At 42.7% G+C, this 18,753-nt stretch overlaps 1 protein-coding gene across 5 annotated transcripts in view; it reads left to right on the top strand.

Moving 5' to 3' along the window:
• Nucleotides 1–18,753, top strand: part of pcdh19 (protocadherin 19) — a 420,594-nt gene that overhangs the window by 103,905 nt on the left and 297,936 nt on the right. For all 5 annotated transcript variants that reach the window (XR_010001081.1, XR_010001082.1, XR_010001080.1 and 2 more), the window contains exon 4: nucleotides 12,860–12,918. Coding sequence is in view for 2 of the 5 variants with exons in the window: in XM_062964020.1 (XP_062820090.1) it covers nucleotides 12,860–12,918 (59 nt within the window). In the remaining 3 variants the exon portion in view is untranslated. The remainder of the gene's footprint in view (nucleotides 1–12,859; nucleotides 12,919–18,753) is intronic.

The raw sequence follows: 18,753 nt of genomic DNA, 5'->3' as shown, positions 1-18,753 counted from the left end.
ACCACTCCGATGGGAAGGTAACAACGCTTCATGCAGCCATGCCAGTGGCCACATGACCTTGGAGACGTCTATGGACAAGGCCGGCTCTTCGGCTTAGAAATGGAGATGAGCACCAACCCTGAGAGTTGGATATGATTAGACTTAATGTCAGGGGAAAAACTCTGGAGCCTCCGGTGGCCTAGGGGATAAAAGCCTTGTGACTTGAAGGTTGGGTTGCTGACCTGAAGGCTGCCAGGTTAGAATCCCACCCGGGGAGGGTGCGGATGAGCTCCCTCTATCAGCTCCAGCTCCATGCGGGGACATGAGAGAAGTCTCCCTCAAGGATGGTAAAAACATCAAAAACATCCGGGCAATGTCCCCTGGGCAACGTCCTTGCAGATGGCCAATTCTCTCACTCCAGAAGCAACTCCGGTTGCTCCTGACACGAAAAAAAGGGGAAAAACTTTACCTTTATCTTAATTATTATATAGCTTCTTGGAATCTCTAGATCCTTTGCTTGGGGGACCTAAAGATTTCTAGAGAGAACACTTCTGTTGATCCTCCAGCATGCTTCTGTGGAATTGTACAGGAAGACCTAGAAATTCCTAGACAGACTTCTCTCAGGTTAAAAGAAAGTGTTTTTATTTGCTCTTTTCCCACTGTTATTTAGGATCCCGTGCCATTAACCATAATAATAATGCAACTGGAAAAGCTTACACGATACGAGGATTTAAAGATCGAACTGCAAAGACTCTGGCACAAGTGAATAAAGGTGGTCCCAGTGGTGACTGGCACACTGGGTGCAGTGCCTAAAGACCTTGGTCAGCACTTAAAAACAATCAACACTGATAAAATTACTATTTGTCAGCTGCAAAAAGCCACCCTACTCGGACCTGTACACATTATTTGCCAATATATCACATAGTCCTAGACACTTGGGAAGTGTCTGACATGTGATCCAATACAAAATCCAGCAGAGTGCTCTTGTTTGCTGTGTGCTAATCATATTGTGTATCTAATAATGATGATGATGATGATGATGATGATGATGATGATGATGTCAGGAGCAACTTGAGAAACTGCAAGTTGCTTCTGGTGTGAGAGAATTGGCCATCTGCAAGGAAGTTACCCAGGGGACACCAGGATGTTGTTGTTGTTTTATGTTTTATCATCCTTGTGGGAGGCTTCTCTCCTGTCCCCGCATGGAGCTGGAGCTGACAAAAGGAGCTCATCCGCTCTTTCCCCCGGGTTAGATTCGAACCGGCAACCTTCAGGTCAGCAGCCCAACCTTCAAGTCATCAGTCCTGCCGGCACAAGGGTTTAACCCACTGCACCATCGGGGGCTCATTGTGATAATAATAATAATAATAATAATAATAATAATAATAATAATAATAATAATAATAATAATAATACATCACACAGTCCTAGACACTTGGGAAGTGTTCAACTTGTGATTTTGTGATATGAAATCCAGCACATCTATCTTGTTTGCTGTGTCATAATAAAATAATAATAATAATAATAATAGTTACCCACCTCTCCTTTAACAATATTAAAATGCATGTACTAATTATACGCACACACACATATATACACACAAGACCGAACCAATGAGGAGGGTTGAATGTACATAGCTGGACAACACTTCCTGGAGATGTATGTGTATGTGTGTATAATTTGTATAAAATAGCCATTGACCATGAGATAGGGCTTTGGTATTAACACACATCTCCTCCATCACAACACATCAATACATTCTCTGCTGAAGTCTTCCTCCCTGACCCAACTACTATGCTTTTCTTGAATCTTGTCGGATAATTCAAGACTCTGTGCAGTTTTTTCCTTCGGATCTCTTTTCCACTTCAGTCCTTGAACTCGACTGTGTTCTTCCCTTCCTTTGTTTTGCTTGTCACATCATTCCTGCTTTTCCGTCCCTGCCATCTCCAGGCAGTATACGAAACCCTTTCTCCCATCCAAACCTTTCCCCTCCATAAGTTGAATTATTTATCCATGTTATGTTGCTGTTTCTTTCACCAGGGGCATCTTAAAATAGTTGTGAACACGTTGCAGCATCACAACAATGCAGGAAGCATTCAAACGGAGGCTGTATTACATGGAAAAATAAAGGGATGTGGCAGCCTTTTGTGTCAGAATTTGAGAACTGGGGTTTCGTGAGCTGGTTGGCTGGCTTTCTTTCTTTCTTTGGAAGAGATCTTATTACTGATAGAACTGCAGGTTCTGAGTCAGAGCAGCTGTCGAATCAACTTATCCAACACACCCCATTCCTTGCTGGGTATTCCTCAGCGCTTTGTCCAGCTCTATTTTGACCAAACCAGGCAAAGCAGAAAATGCCTGTTGCTTCCCCTTGGGAACCATTTCCGAAGCCTAATAGACTGAGACACTGAAGCTGTTCGCTTTCCGTTTCTCCTGCACTTCCTACCCGTGAAGCCAAAATGATGGGCCTTTGTAAGGAGTAAAGATATACAGTACAATGTTCAGCAGTTAAATGTGAATATGGAACGCCTGTGGTCCTTGGTGATGTCCGAAGGGTGGAACTGGCTCACGGAACAAGAAATGAGATCATATTTCTATAGTAAGGGAGAAGAAGATTGCATTAGGACTCCAGCAGAAAGTATCTTGAAAAGAGTTGTCTTGTTTCGATATTGAGACTCCAGCATTATGAAGACCCTGTTTATGGGGCAGAGCATAATATCATTGGTTGGTTTATCATGCAAACAGTGCTGTAATTGAACCAGGGCTTGTAGGAGGGTAGGAGTGCCAGGACTCTCTTTTTTGCCAGCAGGTATAGACCTTCTTATGTGATCAGGACTTCAGAGTGTTGTGGTAATCTCTGAGTGGTTAGACTCAATTTAACCCTCTCTGGGGGAGATTCCACCAAAAAGCAGCAGAGGAGCAAAAGCAAAGCTTTCAAATGCAGCAGTTACTTACACGCGGTCGAGCAAGAGAAGCCTTTGTCTATTTAGGATTGCAATGGACTGCAGAGTCTCAGTAAAAGTTCAAAAAGTATTTATTCAGGTAAAAAGAATTCCATTGTAGATAGAAAGGCTTGGGAGCTGTCTAGTCTACTCTAGACTGGATTCTAAGGAAAAATAAGAAAGGAAAAATAACAAACATCTAAATAGTTACATCTTGCCAGGAGAGATGGCGAGATGCTTCTTGTTAGCTAGAAGAACAAAGGGAGAAGAGAGAACCAAAATGGTTCCAAACTCATGGTCCAGTTTATTGGGGCCATAAAAGACATTCTGACCAATGGGAAGTTAGTGTCCCTGGAGAGTCACATTTCTACTAACTTCAAAGTAAGGGATGTGACGTACACAGGATAGAGTGAAACACAGTAAAGCCTATCTAGGCATGCTTTGGAAACAGGGAAAGGATTCCCTCAATCTAACTCTATCATCTATCTAACTACATCTAGACTTGAGTAGTCCAGGATGATCCCCAATACAGAGGACATGAGTTCAAAGCCAGCCCGGGTCGGAGTAAGCTGCCGAACATTAATAGTCTAGCTTGCTGTTGACCTAAGCAGCCGAAAGACAGTTGCATCTGTCAAGTAGGAATTTAGGTATCACTTATGCAGGGAGGCTAATTTAACTAATTTATGATGCCATAAAAATCTCCAGCAGCATGCAGAAGATGAGGAAGTACTCCATCAAGGACTCAGTTGCACAGTGGATGATGAAGCAGCAGCTCCCCCTGTGGCCAGAATCGAGCATACCCTCAGGAAGCCAGAGGCTGGAATGTTAAATTGCCTCTGTGTCTGTCGATACCGTGTTTTCCCGAAAATAAGACAGTGTCTTATATTAATTTTTGCTCCCAAAGATGCTCTAGGTCTTATTTTCAGGGGATGTCTTATTTTTCCATGAAGAAGAATTCACATTTATTGTTGATAAATGTGAATTAATTTCATTCCCACTCTATGCATTTAACCTCTTAACTACTACACACACAGTTTTAAACTCTAAGCACAATTTCATACTATACCAATACATTTTACCAACACCCCTGAGATGATACTATGCCATAGGATGAGTTTTGTTCCTGGGTTATTTATTATTTTATTTTTATGTATACTGTACAGTAGCTGTCATCACAAACCAGCATAACCAGACAAACTGTGAATCCTATCAAGAATTTCTTGTTACTACCATTATTTCCATGTACAACACTCTATGGTATGTACATTTACCGATCCTGCATGCTCAGATGTTCTGTTTGGCGGGAATGCTTCCAAACAAAAACTTTGCTAGGTCTTATATTTAGCAATTCAGCAAAACCTCTACTAGGTCTTATTTTCTGGGGATGTCTTATTTTAGGGGAAACAGGGTATGTGGTTGTCTATATATGTTGTTTGTCTAATGGCATTGAATGTTTGCCATGTATATGTGCAATGTGATACGCCCTGAGTCCCTTTCGGGGTGAGAAGGGCAGAAAATAAATACTGTAAATAAATCTGTTGACTTTAGGGGCATTCTTAGCAAGACAAAAGGAAAAAAGTAAACCAGGGCTATTCATAACCATCCAAGGATATGGTTGGAAGAAGGTCCTTCATGAGTGTGGAATAGGTGGTCTATACAAGTGATGGAGCTCTTGGTGCCGCAGCAGGTTAAATCATTGAACTGCTGAACTTGCTGATTGAAAGGTCGGTGGTTTGAATCCGGGAAGCAGGGTGAGCTCCTGCTGTTAGCCCCAGCTTCTGCCAACCTAGCAATTAAAAAAAATGCAAATGTGAGTAGATCAATAGGTACTTCTCCAGCAGGAAGGTAACAGCGCTTCATGCAGTCATGCCAGCCACGTGAATGAGATGTCTATGGACAACACCGGCTTTTCGGCTTAGAAATGGAGATGAGCACCAACTCCCAGAGTTGGAACGACTGGACTTAATGTCAGAGGAAAACCTTTACTTTTACCTTACAAGTGGTGGCAATTGTGGAAGAAGTAGCTTTGAAAGCAGAAGACAGGAGAGTGGCAGTCCTCTCCCCTAAAAAACAAAAACATTCTTCAGCTCTGCAGAATCAAGAGAAATAAAAGCAGAGAAAACCTGGAGTTGTAAGTAAATCGAACAAATGCTGTAGGGTAGATTTCAGAGGAGTGAAATGGGCAAACCACTTTGGAGTATTCCTTGCCTAAGAAAACCCTAATTTGTGGGGTCTCCATAGGTCAACAGGCAACTTGAAGGCACATTGAAGTTGTCAGAGAACAACCAGGCTTCTGTTTGTATGCGTTCCTTCCTGAAGAGCTGTCCAGTCCTGTTAATGTTTCTAAAAGAGCCATAAAAGGAAGAGTTCAGGAGGTCTTAAAACTGCCTACAACTCCTCCGCACGCAAACAGCAGGCTGAGCAGGCATTCAGGGCACCTGGTTGCGGTCTTTCCACAAGGTATTTTATATTTCTATATTCATTCTGGCAATTATTTCCATATCTGCATTCTAAAAGCCAGACAACTATTGAAAACTCTTGGTGAAAACGTGACATAAACACTGAATCCTGGAATCTTTTCAGCATTGAAAAGAATGTTTCAGAAGTTCAGTCACAACTCAACCAGCCTATTCTAAGTATGATTAAGGTGAGATTCAATTGGGATTGGCCTCATGGTACTATTGTTTTGAAACTAAAGTGGATGACTTAAGAACACAAGGCGAGTTCTGATGGATTCCCCATAGTGTGGGGCATGGTGCATAGTCCTTGTGTGCTTTGTTTACAGGTAGAATGGAAATTCTGGGAAGCTTCTGGAGATAGTAATAATAATAATAATAATAAGAGGCATGAGGCACAGAGGCTGCTCCCTTGAAACCCTGAAGCTGTGTACTCTTGCTTCGAACTGCCAATCTTTAGGTCAATAGATTTTTTTTTCGTGTCAGGAGCAACCGGAGTTGCTTCTGGAGTGAGAGAATTGGCCATCTGCAAGGATGTTGCCCAGGGGATGCCCGGAAGTTTTGATGTTTTACCATCCTTGTGGGAGGCTTCTCTCATGTCCCTGCATGGAGCTGGAGCTGATAGAGGGAGCTCATCCGCGCACTCCCCGGGTGGGATTCAAACCTGTCAGCCTTCAGGTCAGCAACCCAACCTTCAAGTCACAAGGCTTTTATCCCCTAGGCCACCGGAGGCTCAATAGATTCAACAGTTCAATGGTTGAATCTGTTGTGCCACCGTGGTTATACTATTCTGTTCCATTCTGTAAGAACCACACAAAATTAACTAACCCAAGTTCCTCAAAACGGACAACCGCAAAGCAGAGAGCAGTCTCCCAAAGTGGACAAGAGCATGAGGCACGAGGCACAGAGGCTGTTCCCTTGAAGCCTTGAAGCCCTGTACTCTTGCTTCGAACTGCCAATCTTTAAGTCAATAGATTTTTTTTTTCATATCAGGAGCAACCGGAGTTGCTTCTGGAGTGAGAGAATTGGCTGTCTGCAAGGATGTTGCCCAGGGGATGCCCGGATGTTTTGATGTTTTACCATCCTTGTGGGAGGCTTCTCTCATGTCCCCGCATGGAGCTGGAGCGGATAGAGGGAGCTCATCTGCGCTCTCCTCGGGTGGGATTCGAACCTGGCAGCCTTCAGGTCAGCAACCCAACCTTCAAGTCACAAGCCTTTTATCCCCTAGGCCACTGGAGGCTCAATAGATTCAACAGTTCAATGGTTGAATCTGTTGTGCCACCGTGGTTATACTATTCTGTTCCATTCTGTAAAAACCACACAAAATTAACTAACCCAAATTTCTTCAAAACGGACAACCGCAAAGCAAAGAGCAGTCTTCCAAAGCGGACAAGAGCATGAGGCACAGAGGCTGCTCCCTTGAAGCCCTGAAGCCCTGTACTCTTGCTTCGAACTGCCAATCTTTAGGTCAATAGATTTTTTTTTCGTGTCAGGAGCAACCGGAGTTGTTTCTGGAGTGAGAGAATTGGCCGTCTGCAAGGATGTTACCCAGGGGATGCCCGGATGTTTTGATGTTTTACCATCCTTGTGAGAGGCTTCTCTCATGTCCCTGTATGGATCTGGAGCTGTTAGAGGGAGCTCATCCATGCTCTCCCCAGGTGGGATTCGAACCTGGCAGCCTTCAGGTCAGCAACCCAACCTTCAAGTCACAAGGCTTTTATCCCCTAGGCCACTGGAGGCTCAATAGATTCAACAGTTCAATGGTTGAATCTGTTGTGCCACCATGGTTATACTATTCTGTTCCATTCTGTAAAAACCACACAAAATTGACTAACTCAAATTTCTTCAAAACGGACAACCGCAAAGCAAAGAGCAGTCTTCCAAAGCGGACAAGAGCATGAGGCACAGAGGCTGCTCCCTTGAAGCCCTGAAGCCCTGTACTCTTGCTTCGAACTGCCAATCTTTAGGTCAATAGATTTTTTTTTCGTGTCAGGAGCAACCGGAGTTGTTTCTGGAGTGAGAGAATTGGCCGTCTGCAAGGATGTTACCCAGGGGATGCCCGGATGTTTTGATGTTTTACCATCCTTGTGGGAGGCTTCTCTCATGTCCCTGTATGGATCTGGAGCTGTTAGAGGGAGCTCATCCATGCTCTCCCCAGGTGGGATTCGAACCTGGCAGCCTTCAGGTCAGCAACCCAACCTTCAAGTCACAAGGCTTTTATCCCCTAGGCCACTGGAGGCTCAATAGATTCAACAGTTCAATGGTTGAATCTGTTGTGCCACCATGGTTATACTATTCTGTTCCATTCTGTAAAAACCACACAAAATTGACTAACTCAAAGTTTCTCAAAACGGACAACTGCAAAGCAGAGAACAGTCTCCCAAAGCAGACAAAAGCATGAGGCACAGAGGCTGCTCCCTTAAAGCCCTGTACTCTTGTACTCTCGTCACTAGCACTCCCTCTGGCACTAGCTTTTAACACAAAACACTGCTTGTATATCAAAGCAAAACTTGGGTCGAGCAATGGTTATTAATTCAAAATGCTCTTAAGTTGTGGTTCCTCTGTATCAGTTTTCCTCCATTCCTATATCAAAGCCAGGAAAAGGGTCTCTCGTTGATTCCAGCCTGTTTCAAAGCCATTAGAAGGGAAAGGCGAAGATGGCAGTCCAATTTAATTTGGCCATATTCGCTGGAGACCCTCTGGGCCTCAAGTACCCCTGAGCCGTCTCCTTCCAACCATCCGGTGGCCTTCAAGCTTCATGCATGGATTTTCTACTTTGCCTTTGAGTTAATAAGAAAACCCAGGTGACCTCTGCGTGCTCAAGTGTTTATTAATGAATAAAAGGTTTCTTCATTAAATATAAAAAACAACACCCCTGCATAACCCAGCTCCTGCTTTTATTTAGTTATTTCTCCTCCTCGCCTGCTCCATCTTGGGATTTACCTTGGTTGTCATTTACATATCTATGAGGTAAATATTTTAGCGTGCTAATTATACGCTAATAAGAAAACACCTTTTGAACTTTCAGTCAAATTGACACACGCAAAGCGAGTCCGTCAGGGAATTAAAAAGCAATTAGTTTTTGTAACAGAGTGTGGTCACATTGTATTTTCGGCGCAAACTGTTCTGTGGTCGCCAGCCAGTCGTTTTCAGCCAAATGTTTATAGAATGATCAGCAGAGCCAGGAGGTTTTAATGCTTTTTAAATACACGCGTGAATGCATAGAGGCAGGCTGGCAGATTCAGAAGTTTATTGGATTTGGAGAAAACAAAACACACAGGGGTGCTTCTTTGGGAAACAGCAACAGGGTTGAAACAATTGCTTGTTAGGTTGAAAAGGGTTGGTGTGTGTGTGTTGATTTCTTGTATTGCGAAGAAAATGATCCGGGAATGACTGGCTGTCAAGTGCCATTTTGCTATGTTCCAAGTAAAACGTGGTATAAACCATTATTGAAGCATTTTTGCAGCAAATGGGCTGCAGAGCCTATAGTGCAGGGGTCCCCAAACTAAGGCCCGGGGGCCGGATGCGGCCCATCGAAGCCATTTATCTGACCCCCACGGCACAAGGGCAGAAGGGGGTTGGGCTAAATGGCCCAAGGGGTCTCTTCTTCTCTTACAACCATCATCATCATCATCATCATCATCATCATCATCATCATCATCATTATTATTACTAGCTTGGGGACCCGGCGGTGCCCGGGTTATTAGTAGACGGCATTGAGTTGTTTTGGGATGTGAGGAAAAATCACTTAAGTTTGGTCAAGATCCGTCATCGGCTGGGTTCAGTGGTGTCTGTATAAGGGTGAACTACAACTCCCAGAGGCAAAGGTCCATCATGCCGAAACCCTGCCTGTATGCACAGTTGGGCATGATGAGGCAGTGTGCCAAGTTTGGTCAAGATCCGAAGTCAGCTGGGTTCAGCGCTGTCTGTTTAAGGGTGAACTACAACTCTCAGAGGAAGAAGTGAGTGAAGCTACTTGGTCCATCCTCCCCCAATCTACCCCCTGACAGAAAGGGGTTCATGGGGGTTCTGTGGGCCAAATTTGGTGCAGTTCCATCACTGCTGGGCGTCGCAGTGGCCTGTGGGAGTCGTAGCGATTGAAAGTACTACAGATCCCATCACCAATGGGCCATCGTCCCGCCAACTGCACCAGGCCGTAGAGTGCATTATGGGGGTTAAGCGTGGCAAGTTTGGTCCATGTCAGTGATTCCTGGCGGTCACAGTGGCCTGTGAAAGTGGCGGCCGATCAGAAAGCTGCCACATACAAACATTCACTTTTATTATATATATAGCTTATTGAGGCTGTGTGGCCATCTGTCAGGGGTGCTTTGCTTGTGCTTTTGGTGCACAAAGGCAGAAGAGGGTTGGACTAAATGGCCCAAGGGGTCTCTTCCAACCCTCTTTATTATTATTATTATTATTATTATTATTATTATTATTATTATTATTTTATTATGACACAGCAAACAAGATACACATGCTGGATTTCGTATCACAAAATCACAAGTCGAACACTTCCCAAGTGTCTAGGTCTGTGTGATGTATTTTTGGATGATGCATGCAGCAGATCCCAGTAGGGTGGCCTTTTGCAGTTGGCAGATCGTAATTTTGTCAATGTCTATTGTTTCCAAATGCCGGCTGAGATCTTTTGGCACGGCACCCAATGTGCCAATCACCACCGGGACCACCTGCACTGGTTTTTGCCAGAGTCTTTGAAGTTCAATCTTGAGGTCCTGATAGCGGCTGAGTTTTTTCCTGTTGTTTTTCGTCAATGCGACTGTCACCTGGGATGGCAACATCAATGATCCAAACCTTGTTCTTTTCCACAACTGTGATGTCTGGTGTGTTGTGTTCCAGAACTTTGTCAGTCTGTATTCGGAAGTCCCACAGTATCTTTGCGTGCTCATTCTCCAATACTTTTACAAGTTTGTGATCCCACCAGTTCTTTGCTGCTGGGAGGTGGTACTTGAGGCATAAGTTCGAATGGATCATTTGGGCCACATAGTTGTGCCTCTGTTTGTAGTCTGTCTGTGCAATTTTCTTACAGCAGCTGAGGATCAATGGTTTCGTTGGTTTCCTTGCAGAGTCTGCATTTTGGGTCATCAACTGATTTTTCGATCTTGGCCTTAATTGCCTTTGTTCTGATGTCTTGCTCCTGGGCTGCAAGGATCAGGCCTTCTGTCTCCTTCTTCAGGGTCCCATTCGTGAGCCAGAGCCAGGACTTCTCCTTATCAGCTTTTCCTTCAATTTTGTCAATGAACTTTCCATGCAATGTTTTGTTGTGCCAGCTGTCAGCTCTAGTTTGTAGTGCGGTTTTCTTGTACTGATTGTTTGTCTGCTGTGCTTTGAGGAGTTTCTGATTTTTGACTTCAATCAAAGCAGGTTCTTCACTTTGCTTCATATATTCTGCCAGGGCATGTTCTTCTTCTTTGACTGCTTGTTTTACTTGTAAGAGTCCTCTGCCCCCTGATCTTCTAGGCAGATATAGCCGGTCAATATCACTGCGAGGGTGCAGTGAATGATGAATAGTCATGAGTTTTCTTGTTTTTCTGTCCAAATTGTCCATTTCCCCCTGTGTCCAATTTATAATGCCAGCAGTATATCTTATGACAGGTATGGCCCAGGTGTTTATGGCCTTGATTAGTATGCTCTTTGAAAACTCCTAAAAGGATGCTAAAAATCAATTTTGAAATCATAAAAGCGGAACATTTTCAAACACTGAATGATAACTTTCCTTGTTGAGGATGGGGCGATTGGCAGATATTCTTTACCTCATTTTACCTAAAGCAACCGAAGGAGCACCTCTATCTGTCTGTCTTCCTACAAATGGATTTGCATCGGCAGGAGGGCCGTTCCTCTGTGTCTGGCCCGTGAGCGCAATATGTTGTGTGGGAGGACAAGAGAGGGGCCTTTCTTGAGGTGTGGTGCCCTTCTTGTAGTATGGAGATTTGATTCACGCTGATGTTGGTTTCTTTCCAACGCCAAGGGAAAACATGGCCTCTGGGAGCTAATTTACTTTTATATGTACATGCATGTGTTTTTAAACCGTTGTAGCTTTTAAAGCTGCCTTGTCTTGTTGACTTGTTGAATATGTTTACATCATTGCAATTTTTAACTTGGAATGAGTTTGAGTTGCTGGGAATTTTTTGGGCAGTCTGGCCATGTTCCAGTGGCATTCTCTCCTAGTGTTTCGCCTGCATCTGTGGCTGGCATCTTCATAGGTTCTGTGGGCAGTGAGGCAAGTGGAGTCTATGTTTTGTAAATGTGGGATTTGTGTATTAGTAGTGTTTAAATGAAATTTGTGTCTAGCATGTATTGCATCATCCAGGAAATGCTATAGTGTGTAAAGAGTTAATTTGGTAAGAAGCTGTATTGACCTTGGATATGTGGCTGGAGCCAGATAGGAGTGTCCAGACTACAAGTGTGTTTGTATATAGCTGATTGCATCAGATGAGATATGTTCTGCTGCTGAGAAGAGCTGTGCTGTTTGACTAGATTGAAAGTCCTGTGTCTATTGTCTGCAAGTCTGTTTGTCTTGTCAAGTAAACTTTGTAAATACTTTTTAACATTGTCTCTGATGTTCCTTCGTTCTGCGCTCCACTGACGTCATTCATCTGCTGCTACGCTGTGCACATTACTCTGACATGTTTGCATTTTGTGCTTTTGCCCCGAAGCACTTCCTGAGGGTATTCTCGATTCCGGCCACAGGGGGAGCAGCTGCTTCATTATCCACTGTGACACTGAGTCCTTGGATACTTCCTTATTCCAAACACTGCTGGATGATTTTTTTAGGGCATTGTAAATTAGTTAAATTAGCCTCCCCACATAAGTAAAAGTAAAGGTTTCCCCTGATGTTAAGTCCAGTCATGTCTGACTCTGGGTTGTGGTGCTCATCTCCATTTCTAAGCCAAAGAGCAGGTGTTGTCCATAGACACCTTCAAGGTCATGTGGCTGGCATGACTCCATGGAGCGCTGTTACCTTTCCGCCGGAGTGGTACCTATTAATCTACTCACATTGGCATGTTTTCAAACTGCTATGTTGGCAGGAGCTGGAGCTAACAGCGGCTGCTCACGCCGCTCCCGGGGCTTGAACCTGGGACCTTTCGGTCTGCAGCTCAGTGCTTTAACGCACTTTGCCACCGGGGCTCCTCTCCCCACATAAGTGGTACCTAAATTTCCTACTTGATAGATGCAACTATCTTTCGGGTTGCTTAGGTCAACAACGAGCAGGGCTATTTTTTATTTTAATGGCCGAGTGCTCACTCCGACACGGGCTGGCCTCGAACTCATGACCTCTTGATCATAGTGATTTATTGCAGCTGGCTACTAACCAGCCATTGCATTATATTACAGCGTAGATGGGTCCAAAATGTATCTGTCCTATGAAGTAACCCATCTATACTTTTCTGCACTAGCTTGCCTGACTGTTTTGAATTGCCAACGAACCATGCATGTAACATTGCTATTTTCTCCTGTTCTTTTCAGACGGAAAACTACTCGTTCGATTCCAACTATGTCAACAGCAGAGCCCATTTAATAAAAAGGTACGTCAGGTGTGCTTTTTGTGTGGAGGGGAAGTGCTCCACTTTTAACCAACGTTATGTTATTTAACTCTCTCCACCTACCTATTATGTTCGGCTTGATTATTGTATGCAAAATTTCTTCATTTGATTTGGGGTGAAAAAACAGTATTTGCATCCTATTAACAACCCACTGCTTTGGGCTTGTAGGGGATTTTAATATGAGCTTTGCCTCATTCATATCAGGACATGGCGTAGAGTTAGGCAAAACCCGGTTACCCTGACAACTTAAAAATTCATAGAGTTTATTCTGTTTCGGTGCATGAGAATGAAATGATTTATGTGGATAGGAAAAAAAAAGAGAAACACAACTCCCTGCTATGTAAGGAGGTGAAAAAAGGAACGCATAGCGCATAAGGTGGTTGGCAACTGGACTGCTTTCTTTCTCCTCTCATTCGCTATTTTTTTTATTAAAAAAAAAGTTTGAATGACAAGGGAAAATAACGTTTGAGTTGCAATTCATTCCCGTCAACCGTCCTCCCCTCCCGCCCTTGTTATTAAAATAAATCTGTCTGTGGCCTGCTTTCATCCAAGCAGAAAAGAGGAAATGAATTTGGTCCCCTGAGAATGTGTTGATAATAATTATGAACATTTCAGTAGCACTTTGCAGTGGACAAAAAACACGTTCCAATTCTTTTATCCCCACCACGACGTGGTGGAAAATCCCACCTATGCAGAGAGAGGGAATCGAGCCATTAAAGATTAGAGTTTGGCTCCCGTTGAGGCTTTGGTGGCCAGTGGAGACTGATTCAGTAACTGATTCTGCAAGAAGAGTCTTGGAAACGTCTTGCAGTGGAAGGTGGCTTCCCAGTCCCATCTGACATATATAGCATGGACTGATGGAAATTGCAGTCCAATAACAACAACAACAACAACAACAACAACAACAACAACAACAACAATGATGCTCTGGGGCCAGAGCGAAGAGGGAAAGCTAGGAAGACATTTCCATCTTGTCTTCTGTGCCATCAGCCAGAGCGCCCCCCCCCCCCCCCCAGTAACATGCTATGCTAATAATATAATATATTTTGTGTAATATATTTATTTATTTCCATTATTTCTATCCCGCTCTTCTCACCAGAAGGGACTCAGGACGGCTTACAAAACTGGCAAAATTCAGTGCCAATATACAACAATACAAAAGAATAAAACACAAGCAATTAAATACAGATTTAAAATAATACAAAATATTTGAGCCATTCATCCACAAAATATTGTACATAAATTGTACCATATATACTCGAGTATAAGCCTACCCGAACATAAGCTGAGGCACCTAATTTTACCACCAAAAACTAGAGTTAAGACACAGCTTTAAGATCTTGTTTGCCTCCTTTAAATGCCTTGGCTACTGGCATATACATGTCGCCTCTAGAGTAAGAAATGGCTTTAAGTACTTGCTTGCCTTTTTAAATGGCTTGGAATGGAAAGAGTGCATGGCTACTGGCATGTGCATGTCGCCTCTAGAGTAAGAAACGTCTTTAAGTACTTGCTTGCCTTCTTTAAATGGCTTGGAATGGAAAGAGTGCATGGCTACTGGCATATACATGTCGCCTCTAGAGTAAGAAATGGCTTTAAGTACTTGCTTGCCTTCTTTAAATGGCTTGGAATGGAAAGAGTGCATGGCTACTGGCATGTGCATGTCGCCTCTAGAGTAAGAAACGTCTTTAAGTACTTGCTTGGCTTCTTTAAATGGCTTGGAATGGAAAGAGTGCATGGCTACTGGCATGTGCATGTCGCCTCTAGAGTAAGAAACGTCTTTAAGTACTTGCTTGCCTTCTTTAAATGGCTTGGAATGGAAAGAGTGCATGGCTACTGGCATATACATGTCGCCTCTAGAGTAAGAAACGTCTTTAAGTACTTGCTTGCCTTCTTTAAATGGCTTGGAATGGAAAGAGTGCATGGCTACTGGCATGTGCATGTCACCTCTAGAGTAAGAAACGTCTTTAAGTACTTGCTTGGCTTCTTTAAATGGCTTGGAATGGAAAGAGTGCATGGCTACTGGCATGTGCATGTCGCCTCTAGAGTAAGAAACGTCTTTAAGTACTTGCTTGCCTTCTTTAAATGGCTTGGAATGGAAAGAGTGCATGGCTACTGGCATGTGCATGTCGCCTCTAGAGTAAGAAACGTCTTTAAGTACTTGCTTGCCTTCTTTAAATGGCTTGGAATGGAAAGAGTGCATGGCTACTGGCATATACATGTCGCCTCTAGAGTAAGAAATGGCTTTAAGTACTTGCTTGCCTTCTTTAAATGGCTTGGAATGGAAAGAGTGCATGGCTACTGGCATGTGCATGTCACCTCTAGAGTAAGAAACGTCTTTAAGTACTTGCTTGGCTTCTTTAAATGGCTTGGAATGGAAAGAGTGCATGGCTACTGGCATGTGCATGTCGCCTCTAGAGTAAGAAACGTCTTTAAGTACTTGCTTGCCTTCTTTAAATGGCTTGGAATGGAAAGAGTGCATGGCTACTGGCATATACATGTCGCCTCTAGAGTAAGAAACGTCTTTAAGTACTTGCTTGCCTTCTTTAAATGGCTTGGAATGGAAAGAGTGCATGGCTACTGGCATATACATGTCGCCTCTAGAGTAAGAAATGGCTTTAAGTACTTGCTTGCCTTCTTTAAATGGCTTGGAATGGAAAGAGTGCATGGCTACTGGCATGTGCATGTCACCTCTAGAGTAAGAAACGTCTTTAAGTACTTGCTTGGCTTCTTTAAATGGCTTGGAATGGAAAGAGTGCATGGCTACTGGCATGTGCATGTCGCCTCTAGAGTAAGAAACGTCTTTAAGTACTTGCTTGCCTTCTTTAAACGGCTTGGAATGGAAAGAGTGCATGGCTACTGGCATGTGCATGTCACCTCTAGAGTAAGAAACGTCTTTAAGTACTTGCTTGGCTTCTTTAAACGGCTTGGAATGGAAAGAGTGCATGGCTACTGGCATGTGCATGTCGCCTCTAGAGTAAGAAACGTCTTTAAGTACTTGCTTGCCTTCTTTAAACGGCTTGGAATGGAAAGAGTGCATGGCTACTGGCATGTGCATGTCGCCTCTAGAGTAAGAAACGTCTTTAAGTACTTGCTTGGCTTCTTTAAATGGCTTGGAATGGAAAGAGTGCATGGCTACTGGCATGTGCATGTCGCCTCTAGAGTAAGAAATGTCTTTAAGTACTTGCTTGGCTTCTTTAAATGGCTTGGAATGGAAAGAGTGCATGGCTACTGGCATGTGCATGTCGCCTCTAGAGTAAGAAATGTCTTTAAGTACTTGCTTGGCTTCTTTAAATGGCTCGGCACGAAACAGGACAAGGTTTACCCTGAATGCACAACCCTAATGAATGCTAGCCAAAGTGAGAGACACTTTGTAAAAATGTATCCACTTAACCAGAGAGCAATTCTAAGGCCTGAAAAATCTCATTTTCTAGCTGACTTATGGGGAGAACAAAGAACTGTTTTATACAAGCAAGCAAGTTAATGATCCATGTGGTCAAATAATATCAGATTAGCCCAGAAAGCCTATACTGCTTTTGGAGGCTTTGTTTTGCCGTTTGCTTTTTTTGACATCACATAAATTGCGATTTGCTTAAATACATTCATTTTTAACTTCAAAACAAGTCCAGTTCCTGGGGCTCATTGACTCCCACCTGTTGAGCCTGTGTTATGTGGCCAAAAATGCATTAACCTGTGCGATCTTTGGCTTTGAAAACTGCCTTTTGATTCTTTTATGAGAATATTTTTGAAATGTTGTTTATTGCTTTAGGACCGATGGTGAGTAGAAGCGTGATTCATAAATATTTGAAATAAATAACAAATGAATCCATTTGTATCGCCGAAATAGACCTGGTTGTATCCTTAGCTCTAAAAAATGAGCTGCTCCATGATTCACTCCGGTTCATTCATGTGTCTCATTGCATGTTGTTGTTTTTTGCTGCTGTGAACGGAACTTCATTCTGAGCTAATTACTTGTTAATGTTGGTTGTGATAGATTGTAATGGTCTTTCCAATCGCGGTTCACTTCTCCCCTGTTCTGCAATGATCTGCATTGTAACATACCTTTTGGTGTGTAAACATGCTTCCTTCAATTACATATGAGGTTTTGTGCACCATTTTTGTACACATTTTATATTAATGCACTGGAAACATGTAACTGATTATGATCTGAAAAAAAGAAAGGGATACAAAGAAAATAATGAAGAAAGAGGGAGGGGAGAAGGAGATATATATATATATATACACACACACACACTTATATATACACATACACATATACATATACAAACTAACTATGCCCTGCCACGTGTTGCTGTGGCCAATTGGAATTGCACTGAATAGCCTCGCTGCTTCAAAGCCTGGCTGCTTTCTACATAAAGACATCCTTCCTTGAGCAGGTTGAATGGGATCAAGTAGCCTTGTGGCTTCAAAACCTGAAGGTTTTCTATCTAGGGGAAATCTTGTTTGGCCAGGTTGAACAGCACTGAATAGCCTTGCTGCTTGCAAGCCTGGCCACTTTCTACCTTGTGGAATTCTTGGTTGGCCAGGTTGAATAGCAATGAATAGTCTCGGTGCAGCAAGTATGAATGCTGCAATTAGTTACCTTGGTTAGCATTTAGTGGCTTTGCTGCTTCTTGCCTGAAGGAATCCTTTGTTGGGAAGTGTTCGCTGGCCCTGATTGTTGCCTTTCTGGAATTCCCAACTTCCCTGTTTTCAGAGTGTTGTTCTTCATTTACTGTCCTGATTTTAGAGATCATATTGTTCTATTATTATACCACAGTAATTATTATATATTATATTTATAACCTTATATTATCTGCTTGGAATTGGATTATATGAGGCCCCTTCTACACAACTGTATAAAATCCACACTGAACTGGATTATATGGCAGTGTGGACTCAAGATAATCCAGTTCAAAGCAGATTATCCTGCCTTGGCATTCAGGCTTAAATAGGTGTGTGGAAGGGCCTTGAGTCTACACTGCCATATAATCCAGTTCAAATCAGATAATCTGTATTTTATAGGCAGTGTGGAAGAGGCCTGAGTGAAGAGGCCCTGGGCGCCATTAAATGGCTGAGTGAGTTGCTAGGAGATAAAGTGGGCGGAGCTTACCCTGCTAAATGGCAGCAAGGGGAAAAACAGTTCTTCTTCTTCCTCTAATTTGGACTTTTTATGTTTTTATTGAAAGACATATTTTGGATGACTATGTCTTTTGTGGCCGAATTTGGTGTGATTTGGTTCAGTAGTTTGGTTGTTTATTCCATAATAAAACAAACATTACACACACACACACACACACATATATATAATGTTATAAAAAAGAAAGAAAAGAATAAGACCTCCTGAAGTAAAAAACAAAGCATCTTTTTTACTACATCTTCTATAATTCTTTTACTTTTACTTTTCTTTTCTTTTCTTTTCTATTTAAGCGATTACTAAATCCTGATAAGCAATTATTTATTTAAATACAGTAGAGTCTCACTGATCCAACACTCGCTTATCCAACGTTCTGGATTATCCAACATATTTTTGTAGTCAATGTTTTCAATATATTGTGATATTTTGGTGCTAAATTTGTAAATACAGTAATTATAACATAACATTACCGTGTATTGAACTACTTTTTCTGTCAAATTTGTTGTATAACATGATGCTTTGGTGCTTAATTTGTAAATTCATAACCTAATTTGATGTTTAATAGGCTTTTCCTTAATCTCTCCTTATTATCCAACATATTCACTTATCCAACGTTCTGCCGGCCCGTTTACGTTGGATAAGTGAGACTCTACTGTAGTATTATAGTGAGAACTAGTTATTCG

This window comes from Anolis carolinensis, unplaced genomic scaffold (assembly GCF_035594765.1).
Source record: "Anolis carolinensis isolate JA03-04 unplaced genomic scaffold, rAnoCar3.1.pri scaffold_12, whole genome shotgun sequence".
Classification (NCBI taxonomy): Eukaryota; Metazoa; Chordata; class Lepidosauria; order Squamata; family Dactyloidae; genus Anolis; species Anolis carolinensis.
The sequence above is the reverse complement of the archived record's forward strand: the minus strand, read 5'-3'. Positions and strand labels throughout refer to the sequence as shown.